Raw genomic sequence first — 11267 nt, 5'->3', positions numbered from 1 at the left:
TTACGCCTATGATGCATAATAGAATGCAGGCGTCCCCAAAGACTTCTGGGTGAGTTAACGTCCCGCTGCCTGTGGTCACACCTGAAGTCAGACATTTGAATTCGAGTAGTAAACTACTTGAAAGCCCACCACTGCCACCCTGTCTTGGAAGAGGAGAGATGTAAGAGACTCTTCCATCATCCCTCTTCCACCACCAGAGGGCGATGTAAAGCCGACATGGTTTCCTGTATTCCGATCACGTTATTTGATGTGATCAGAACTGAGAAGACATGGCTGGAGTACATCACCATAGTGGAAGAAGAAGCCGATCCAGCCATCTGGCCAGGTAACTATCAAAGCTTCCTGCCCCCCATTCTGCATACCCTGCCAGGCTGGGTAAAGCGCACGTCCCCAGCTGCAGGGAAAATTCTGCCCTACAGCCAAATAAGGTTTTACTTTATTTAGCTGCTAAAGGGTTAAGAGGAGTGTTGCCCATGGTTACAACTCATCTCCCAAGATATGGTGCTGAGGTGCTGTTAAAGGAATACTGTAGGGGGGTGGGGTAAAATGAGTTGAACTTACCCGATGGCTTCTAATGGTCCCCCGCAGACATCCTGTGCCCACGCAGCCACTCCCCGATGCTCCGGCCCCACCTCCGGTTCACTTCTGAAATTTCAGACTTTAAAGTCTGAAAACCACTGCGCCTGCGTTGCAGTGTCCTCGCTCCTGCTGATGTCACCAGGAGCGTACTGCGCAGGCACAGACCATACTGGGCTTGCGCTATACACTCCTGGTGACATAAGCGAAGGACACGGCAATGCAGGCCCAGTGTTTTTCAGACTTTAAAGTCTGAAATTCCAGAAGTAACCAGAGGCGGGGCTGGAGCATCGGTGAGTGGCTGCGCGGGCACAGGATGTCTGCGGGGGACCATTAGAAGCCATCGGGTAAGTTCAACTCATTTTTCCCGACCCCCTACAGCATTCCTTTAATGTGCTCTTGTAACAAACCACTATACTTTTCAACATCTATAGACATATTACTTTACACAAAATGTATTTAATGAACAACAAATACAAAAATAAAAAAGATAAAAATAACTCCACATTAAAAGAACAATCAGATAACAGAACATGTAGAACAAATGTTGTTTCCTGTTACAGGTTTATATGAAATATGCAGAGAGAGGAGTATGAGGTGCTGCCATTTCCTGTTGTCCATCTGCTGATGGTTTTTGGCTGCTGTCATATCTGAGTCACACTCAGGATAAGCACACAGCCATTCCCATAAGCTGTGCATTTAGCAATGGTAGAGAAAGGGGAACAGGATAGTTAGTACAAGTAGAACTTACATTACCAATGACTAGTGTGGTAACTGCATGTATGCTTGTGCAATCCCAGCTTGAGTATAGCTCATTGGGGAGATAATACACTGCAACTTATTCCTTCATTGAGTAACATCATACAACGATAGAATTCCAGTTCACAGTCCATTAGATGTCAGTAGGACCAGAGCAGTTTTAAGCCACATAGGGCCCTAAGGCAAAAGTTACTTGGGCCCCCTCCCCCCATGAAAGTCAGCTCCCGGGGGGGCCCCCGTGCCGCTAGACCAACCCAGGGGGCCTCCTCGACTGCTCCCAGTGACCACCATTGGGTAGTTCAGCTGCCTTGAAATCTCTCACCTGTCCTGGTGGCTGCTCGCCCAGTTGCCTGCATATTCTTCTTATCTGGTGCATTTTGTGTAACTAACATGAGCCAGGCATAGAGAAGAGGCAGACAGTGTGGCTGAAGACGGAGATCGGGATGGAGCAGCTGCCGAGACAGGTGAGACGTTTCAAGGCAGCTGAACAACCGAACATGGGTTGCCATGGGGAGCAGTCAGGGGAGGTTCCAGTGGCACGGGAGCCTCTGGGGCAAGTGCCCCCTTTGCCTCAGTGGCAGCGTTGGCCCTGAGTAGGACAGTCCCTGTGACCAGTTAGTGATGATATGTTGTCAGGAACTGCTCTTATTAGAAAAGATTAAAAACTGCTCTTTTGGTATAATTAAAAGCAAAAACAATAAAAATAACATACTACACAGGCACTGAGGGAAAGCAACCAATCAGGCTTCACCTTTAGAACAGGTGAGAATGATTGCTGATTGGCTGCTGCTCCGTCTGTTGTTCAGTCTGATGGCGCCAGTGAAAAGCAGAATTATACCACAACGTCACGAGTCAAGCGATAACTCTGGTTCTGAACTCATAAACTGCAAGTAGATGCGTTTGGACAGTTCTGGGCCGATCCGGCGGGATGTAGATGTGACACCTTCTCCCCGACGCACAAGGATGTCACTCAATAGGTTGTGTCGCTCTGGGTCCGTCAGACAGCGGCGATAGGCCTGAAAGAGAGAACATATACAATAGTAGGGCAGGGCATTGTAGGCGGAAACTATCCAATCTCTAGATCAAAGTTGTTGGGTTTAGCACACATACACCCCCAGGGCATTGTTCTCCTAACATCAGGGTGTCTCGTCTCTGTATCCTAAGAAAGCCTTCCACACTGCCTTTCATGCATGCTCAGTGGGAAGTTCAATATAATCCCCCATAACACCTCTTAAGCTGGCCATACACTGGCCCAATTTGCGGCCGTTTCGACAGCAGATTCGATCACTGGGATCGAATCTGCTGCCAATTGTTCGGGCTAAACGCACCCGCCGATCCGATTTCCTCCCGAAATTGGAACGGTCCGTCGATCGCGTGCGGAAAAATACTGTCGATCGCCCGCGGGTAAGGAGCGCGTCGCTAGCGGCGGCCAATCCGATCAGGTATACATTACCTGGCGCTGGCTCCCAGGCATCTTCTCCGCTTTGTTCCTGCTTCCATCCCAGCGTACATTAACTTCCTGTGTCACTGCAGTGACCAGGAAGTTCAGATAGAGGGCGCTCTATTTGAACTTCCTGGTCACGGAGTGACACAGTGTACACTGGGATGCGGTGAGGGGTGCAGCGCGGAGAAGAGGACCCGGAGCCAGCTTTAGGTAATGTATACGGGGGGGGGGGGGGAAGACAGGCGGCAGGAGCAGCTCAACAGATTGTGATCGGTTTCAGGTTGAAACCGATTCACAATCTGTTTGCAGTAAAGGCAGCCATACGATCCCTCTCTGATCAGATTCGATCAGATAGGGATCTGTCAGGTGGTCAATCTAATGGTAAATCGACCAGTGTATGGCTACCTTAACACTCCCCAGATTTGTAGGGTAGGGTAGGGACTGTATTGTTTATAAGGAAATAAATATGGCAGCCTCCATATTCCTCTCACCTTGGGTTCCCTTTAAAAAAAAAAAAAAAAAGGAGACAAATCATACAAATTGATGGAATCTGCCATAGGTGCCTCCATTATGGTCATGTGACTGACATTGCGCACTCACCTTTATCAGTAGCTGTGGAGAGGGATAGGCTGCCACCACAGCACTGGCCACCTCCACACTGACCCGGTTAAACTGCTGAATCTGCCGTTTCCACACTTCCAGCAGCCCCTTCCCACACTTCTCTACCCGCACCCCCGATGCCCAATCACCATCCAGGTAGAAGGAGAAGGACGTGTTGTCTCGCTGTCTCCTAAAACACACACAAAGAAAGGTGCATCACGTCAACCTATTTTTCTACTGATGTTTTCAACATCTCGTTCTCATTTAAATCATTATCTGATTACATCTTTCCTCAAGTGCTCAGATTACGTCATGTGACCCCAAACAGGTGCATCGCCGACCTCCAGGTTAGCAAAGCCCTCTTACTATGCTGAGTCAATCCACGGGGTTACATACTGATATACAGCAATATATAGATATAGGAAGGGTTTCTGATGCTATAGAAAGGATAATTACAGTAACATAATGGGAATATTGAATGCTGTCATCAACACACACCCGCCTGAGCCCTTTCAAGTGAGATCTTTCCAGCATGCTGGATCTATCGTTTCCAGAAATCGATAGATCGGGCGACCATGTGGCATCCTTATGATTGAATCGGACAGATATCAATGCCACAAATTAAGTAATGTATGGGCACCTTTATTAGTTCCTCTAAAATGGTATGGGCCAACAACCACCTCCATATACCCCTATAACGTGGGAGGGTGCCCATTTGCAGGAGACTATGCAGGAGAACAGAGGTGCCAAAAAGATAAAAGGAAGCTAAATGAGCTTAAAAACCAAATTCTTGGTAAATAGAGGAGGTAGTGGTGGACTTACCTCCTCCAAGTAGACACACAACGACTGTAGTAAAGACAGTCAATATATTTTATTTATGAACTCCAAATATGCAACGCGCTTCGCAGGCCTGATCCCGCTTCATCAGGCAATAACAACGGAGCAATAGCATATGTGGTCAGTAGAAGAGCCAGGCTCTTCTATTGACTGTCTTTACTACAGTTGTTGTGTGTCTACTTGGAGGAGGTAAGTCCACCACTACCTCCTCTATTTACCAAGAATTTGGTTTTTAAGCTCATTTAGCTTCCTTTTATCCTTTTGCCGCCTCTGTTCTCCTGCATAATATTGAGTCCACCCTGGGTGGAGGGTTGAATCCCCTTTTTTTTCCATCTACAGAGAGTGACTTCTTATTCCTGAGTGGGGTCAGGAAAATCTCCCCACCTGCCTTTACAGTGGTTGCCTAATGGTAACCCTGGTTTGTGATTATTAATATTTACTTTATCTAGTAACCATTTACCAATACATATTACACTATTGGGGCTCTTGATGTTCTTTGTTTTTATTTGCAGGGGACTGCTGACTTCAATTCATACAAATGAGAAGCATTCAGTATATGTGTTGCTAACTCTCCATTCAATGCTGTATATGAGTCAGGCCAGTATCATAACTCTCCCCTAGATGGCAATGTTTTAGCAAATGTCTTCTTTAGTGAGAGGGAGGTGGTGCTGAGTATCTAGGGGGATAGCTACACATATTGAATGCAGAGAACCTCCTAATAACCCCACCCCAAATAAAACAATGCAGTATGACATTACTTGGTTGGAGCCTCTGCCAGCGCTTTGCTAAACATGCAGACGAAGTCTGAGAATTCCTTCCAGGTCTCCAGGAACCAAACATGGACGTCTGTTTGCAGCTGAAAGGCCATCACTGCCTGAAACAGAAAAAAACAGTAGTTGGGGTCTGGGGATATCTCCACTCACCTCCTTATTCCTCTGACAATTCTGCCAGTACTACACAAAAAATGACAGGGGTTCAACGCTTTTAAAAAGGGACCCAAGGTGTGAGCACAAAGTTTGCTGCTTCTATGTTTTTAGATTTTTGTTAGATGTTTCTGTGGTGTATTGAAGTAGAATTACAAGTCATAAGTTTCATACAGGCTTTTATTGACAATAACATCACGTTTATGCATTTCAATATACCGCACTGTGCAGGCGCCGGTAGGTTCGGAGCGCGGGCAACTCATGCTTGAAAAAAAAAAAAAAGAACAAGCAGCTCTGTGCTAATGCGCAGGTGCGTGCCAAACTTTGCGCCTGTGCAGTGAGGCCGTGCTCAGACACCATGGGGAGAACAGCTAGAAGCAATCTTCAATGATAATGTCCAAAATTGTATTGAGCATACATGTCAAGCTCCAGCCAAATCTGGCCCGAAGAGCCATCAAATTTGGCCCCCAAGTAATTTCTACACTTTACAATGTGTTTGACCCACTGTAGACCACCAGGGAAGCTATATTGGAGGTGAAGGCTTAGATCACCAGGAATTTCATATGGGGGAGGGAAGAGGACCAGTAGACAGGGAACTGTATAGGGGAGGCAAGGGGGCCACAAGACATCAGGGGAATATATAGGGGATGTAGGGGGCCACTAGAACGCAGGGAACTTTATAGGAGAGGGAGGACCACTAAACACCAGGGAACTGTAGAGGGGAGAGGACCACTAAACACCAGATAACTATATGAGGGAGAACTACTAGACACCAGGGATCTATATGTGTGGGGGAGGGGGTGGAGGGGCAGGGCCATTATACACCAGTGAATTGTATAGGGGAGGGAGGGGGCTATTACATACCAGGGAAGTGGGGCCATTAGACATTGAAGTTGGCCTGCGGCTTGGTCCCAGTTTTCCATTTTGGCCCACTTTGTGCTTGACACCCCTGGTTTAGAGGGTTACAGTGCAGTGCAGGAGGGGCATCGGAAGATTGGGAAACCCTCTGGACCATCGAAAGGCTTCCCCCTACTGAGGGAAGTATCTAACTTTTTTTTTTTAAAGGTTACAGGTCCCTTTAAGAAACACTTTCTTGTGCACGATCAAAACTTCTCAAGTACACATGCCGAGAATGCTCCCTGCCACAGCTGCTGAAATTACAGGGAACAAGAGTGGACAGAGCATGTAAGACTTCTTTGTCCTCCATGTGACTGGCATGTGCAATTCATTCTTTAGGAGTTGGAGACTGATGCCCAGACAACGATGCTCCACAGGGAGCTGTCAGGAAGGAGGTGCATATCACCCCTTATCATTGGTTTCACCAGCAGAGCATTCACCTCCAGATGGAATATTTGTAACAGAGTCCAAATCATTACGGTAGAACCCTCGAATGATGTTACTGAGCAATGGTAGCTTCCACAATTCTCACTTAAGGTATGCTTAAATGAATACACAATCAATGTCAGATTGAGGCCAGCAGGATTTGTCACGAGTCAGGATGAAATCTCACCTCTACATCTACTCTGCTAAGCTTTGGTAGTTCCTGCACATCCTTCTGTTTACGCCTTCGTTCCTTCGCGACCTCTCCTCGAACAACTTGTTGGAGCTTCTTCCTACCTTTACTCTTCTGATCTCTGCACCGGAGAAAGTTAGGACTCACTGTAACTTGGTTATAACAGTCTTTTTTTTTTCTTTTTTAAATCAAGACTTACTTGAAGTATTTCTCTACCTCCAGAATCACCAGGGTGAGGATGGCACGGGACTTGCTCAGCATGATTCGAGACACGAAGCTGGATAAAGTGTCAGTGCTCTGGTTAAAGTGCGGCTCCTGTATGGAAACGTAAACAAATCCCTCAGAGAGAGAAATTCACATAGGAGGTCCATTATAACAAAACTAAAAGTAAGGAGAATATATAGAAAAGACCACTTTACTTACGGTAAAGTCTTTTCCAGTAGTCATGAGGACAGCACCCCTGGATGAGACTTGTCTCCCTCCCCACTGTGGACAGGAAACTGTTAAAAGAAGAATTTGCATAAGCAATAGGCAGCCACATATAAGATACTACACCTGCCACAGTACCTCAGTTAATAAAAAGATGACACGGACATTTAATGATGCTTACACAAACTTATTTCTCTTTCCTACCCAAATAAGGGCGGGTTGCAGGGGTGCTGTCCTCATGACTACTGGAAAAGACTTTACCGTAAGTAAAGTGGTCTTTCCCAGAACGTCATTTCGGACAGCACCCCTGGATGAGACGATATACAAGAGTTAAAACCTTAGGGTGGGACCACAGCTTGCAAAACTTTCCTTCTGAAGGATAAACCTGCAGAGACAGATACATTAAGGCGATAGTGCTTTACAAACGTATTGTGACTTGACCAGGTCGCAGCTCTGCAGATCTGATCTATAGAGGCCCCTGCCCTCTGTGCCCAAGAAGTCGAAATTCCTCTTGTGGAATGAGCCATGATAGAATTGAATTGCTCCCCCTGTGTCTGATATGCTAATGAAATAGCCCAAACAAATGTATAATCTGTGTAGGATTTAATTAAGGAAGATTTCTCCCAATTAATGATCCAACCTAGATCTTGTAGTAAGACTATTGTCGTAACAATCTGATCTCTTACCGAATTGGGAGATGTCCCCCAAAACAGAAAATCAAGGTAACCCAAAATGTTAACCTTTCTCTGTCTAAGTGTAGCTAGAACCCCAGACATTACCTTCATAAACAACCCTGGAGCTGAGGATAATCCGAAGGGCAAAGCATTAAACTGATACATTCTTACCTCTTCCTCCATCTGGATGGCAAACCTTAAGCATTATTGAGAAGTCAGATGTATCGGTAATTGAAGATACGCATCTTTTCAGTCTAGAAAGGCTAGGAAATCGTCCTTCTGTAAGAGATGAATAATAGATCAAATCCATCCTGAATTTTCTGTATTTTACCTTCTGGTTTAGACTCTTTAAATTTAGTATGAACTGATAATTTCCCTGTAGCTCCTTTACTAGACAAAACACAGGGCAATAGAATCCCTGTCCTTTGACATTTCGGTACTTCTCGAACTACCCTTTTTTTCTAAACAGGGAAAGGACTTTCGATTGTAGGGCTGAAAACTTTATTTGGTCCTGCAAACGGGGAGTAATGCAAAAGCTCTTAAAAGGAGGCTGGCTGAACTCTATTCTGTATCCCTCCGACAAAAAACACCTTAAAGGCTCTTTCCCACTAAGACGTTGCGTTAGATGCGACGCTAAGGTCACATAACGTGCCCCCAAGGCAACGCATGTGAGCTTTGAAGTTGGATGCTATTTAGAGCCACGTTATGCGTCTCCTGATGGGTCTGTGATGCGTACTTTTTGACGCTTACTATCGGACGAAAACGGCGCATGCAGCAAAAGACTGTGGAGAGCACGTGATCGGAAAACTCCGCATCACGTGGTCCTGCCAGCCAATAAGCGGCCGCTCCAGGAAGTTAACACTGCAGTGCATATTAATTAGTCATGTGGCTGGCCACAACAGCGGACTCTCCCCTCCTCTCCTGCAAGAAAAAACAAAAAACACACATTATTGAGCATATGCAAACAGTCTAATGCGGCTAAAACCGTGTATAACGCACAGCATGATGCACTTTCTTTAAACGTCCAGCGTTAGAGTGTAACACAACGTGGGCACTGTGAACAGCCCATTGATTTTTCATTACTGTGAGCTGGTCTGCGTTACAAGCTGCTCTAACCTGCGCCTGTAACGTCCCACTGTGAAAGAAGCCTAAATAACCAATATTTTGTGCACTGTAGTTGCCATGTTTTGAAATTTGCAATTCTCCATCTCACTGGAATACTAGCGTCATTGCTTATCTGACTTCTTGGTAAAAGTGAAGTTGGACTTAGGGCCGGTTCACATTACAAACGCGGACGGCCACGCATGCGGAACGCAACGCGTACGAACGCACGCCATCCGCGTTTGCATGCGTTGCGTGGCTGATCCCATCACTGAAAAGTAAATGGGACAGCCGCGCGTTTTTGCTAAATCTGCGTGCAGCATGCGTTCGGAACGCATGCAGTGTGAACATCAGACAGTGCACTCTATGCACTGTCTGATGTCGTGCGTGTTGGCCTTCTGCACGCGTTTCCAAAACGCAGCTGGAAACGTGTGCAGTCTGAACAGGCCCTTAGGCTTCTGTGACTTGTAGAGAGCCCATCTCCTGCCCTTAGAGGACTAGGGATCTGACTTATTCTTAGAAGGAGGGACGAAAGGACCGTTTACTTTGAAAAGGTCCTTTCTTAAAGGATACTATCGATACCCAAGTGTTCTAAAATGACAATGTACAAATAATGTAATAAAGTTGCTGTGTAAACATTTTCCTACTTTTCATGTTAAATATCAGAGGCAAAAGCTGTAATTTACTGAGGGTAGGATTAGCTATATTGGGACAAATCAATTGCAGAAGGGGTGTCTACTTCAATGCACAGCCAGAGTTGCATATCGGACTACAGAAAGCAAATATCAAACAAACTCTGAAAGCAAAAAACAGTATGAAAAGCTGTAACAATTAGTTACATTTCCTCTGCTCTCTACAGACACTTCAGTCCGAAACAGGACACAGAAGCTGCAGCTGTTCTCTCTGTCACACACAGTTACACAGAGTTATCTGATCAAGTGTGAGGGGAATTTCCCCTCTCCTCATGGCTCAGAGTCAGTTTTGTCAGTAAAGTTCGAAAGCATTTTGATAACAGTAAACAAAGAGGTTGCTACTAAAATGTATACACCAGTACTTAGCAACACTTCCCAGACAATTCCTGTGTCAATTGAAAATATGTGAATCGATAGAATTCCTTTAACAGGAATACTTTTTTTTTTTTTTTTTTTTTTTTTTTTTTAATGTGTGTCTGCCGTTCTGTCTAGAGGGTTGTCTAACTGACTCAAACAGCAGACCCCCTTCACAAGGTACACCACATAACTTGATTTTGAAGAATTGTCATCATTCCAAGTTTTTACCCATACACCTGTTCTGGCTGAATTAACTAATGCCGTAGTTCTGGCCATAAGTTTAACCATATCATCTGAAGCGTCCACTAGATAATTGGAAGCATTCCAAACTTTAGGGAAATCATTCAAAATTTCCCAGAAATCCTCAAAAAAGTAGGTCAGTTTTGTTTGATACCCTTGAAAAATATGGATCTAATTTAGGCGGGGTTCCCCAAAACCCTGATCTTCAGGAGAAAAACAACATTTAGATAATGATCTGGGCCAAAAAAAACCAAAACTTTTCCTAGATTATCCCACTCCTTAATCCTAATCTTAAGAGTAGAATGGACTGGAATAAGCCGAGAATGAGGATCCGCCAAACTCTCATACATTTGATCCAAAGGTGTCAAAGATTTCTGCTCAGACTTAATACCTATTAGTAAGTCTTTCATTAATTCAGGAAAAAAACATTGCGGTTAGGGCTCTTTTCTACTATGAAATGCGATCGCAACCGCATTTGCGATCCCAATCGCACTTCAATTTCCACTATGCGATTGCGCTACTATACTTATAGTACAGCTCAATTGCATACAATGCAGGAGGATGACGATTGTGCTTTGTCCAAATCGCATCGCAATCAGATTGCACTAATGGAAATTGCTGCTGCAGTTTCCATTAGTTTAACGTACCTCGTGATCAGAATCAAATCGTAACTCGCAGAGTAATGAAAAAAAAGGCCCTTAGTCAGTTTTACTCAAATCTTCCTCCTAGTTTGATACATTTTCTCTGTGCAGAGAGAGTTACTATAAAGGAGGCAGCCCCAGCATTCCTTTACATGTGCATTTTTGTTTAAATTGCCTCTCCTTGCCCTGAATCTGTCTAGTTCTTTTAAACAATCTATTTAATTGCTGCAGCTTAGAAGAACTTCAAGAATGTTACACATGCAGGCTTTCTGATGTGAAATTTATCTGAAAACAGGTACCCAAGGGGTTAAAAACACAGCCTGGGTATTCCGGGATGCAGTTTGTTCTGCTCTCACTGCAGCTGCCTGGGAGGTCTGTCTCTCCATTAGCTTGCCTGTTATGGCTGGCTTATCGCCTTCTCTAAACAGCCAGGGTTTCTCTGCTCACATTTGCCTGCTTTAATTTTTATGAATTAACCTTC

The 11267-nt window shown here is 45.0% G+C and overlaps 1 protein-coding gene across 1 annotated transcript in view; it reads right to left on the bottom strand.

Annotated features, from left to right (window-relative positions):
• Nucleotides 1-1015: 1015 nt before the first annotated feature.
• Nucleotides 1016-11267, bottom strand: part of EME1 (essential meiotic structure-specific endonuclease 1) — an 18501-nt gene continuing 8249 nt past the window's right edge. The window contains exons 4-8 of the mRNA XM_068261957.1: nt 6852-6967; nt 6650-6773; nt 4975-5090; nt 3380-3569; nt 1016-2351 (exon numbers count right to left, since the gene is read on the bottom strand). Of these exons, the coding sequence (XP_068118058.1) occupies nt 2181-2351; nt 3380-3569; nt 4975-5090; nt 6650-6773; nt 6852-6967 (717 nt within the window). The 3' untranslated portion in view covers nt 1016-2180. The remainder of the gene's footprint in view (nt 2352-3379; nt 3570-4974; nt 5091-6649; nt 6774-6851; nt 6968-11267) is intronic.

Source organism: Hyperolius riggenbachi, chromosome 12, assembly GCF_040937935.1.
Source record: "Hyperolius riggenbachi isolate aHypRig1 chromosome 12, aHypRig1.pri, whole genome shotgun sequence".
NCBI lineage: Eukaryota > Metazoa > Chordata > Amphibia > Anura > Hyperoliidae > Hyperolius > Hyperolius riggenbachi.
Note: the sequence above shows the minus strand (reverse complement) of the source record. Positions and strands in the feature narration are given on the sequence as shown.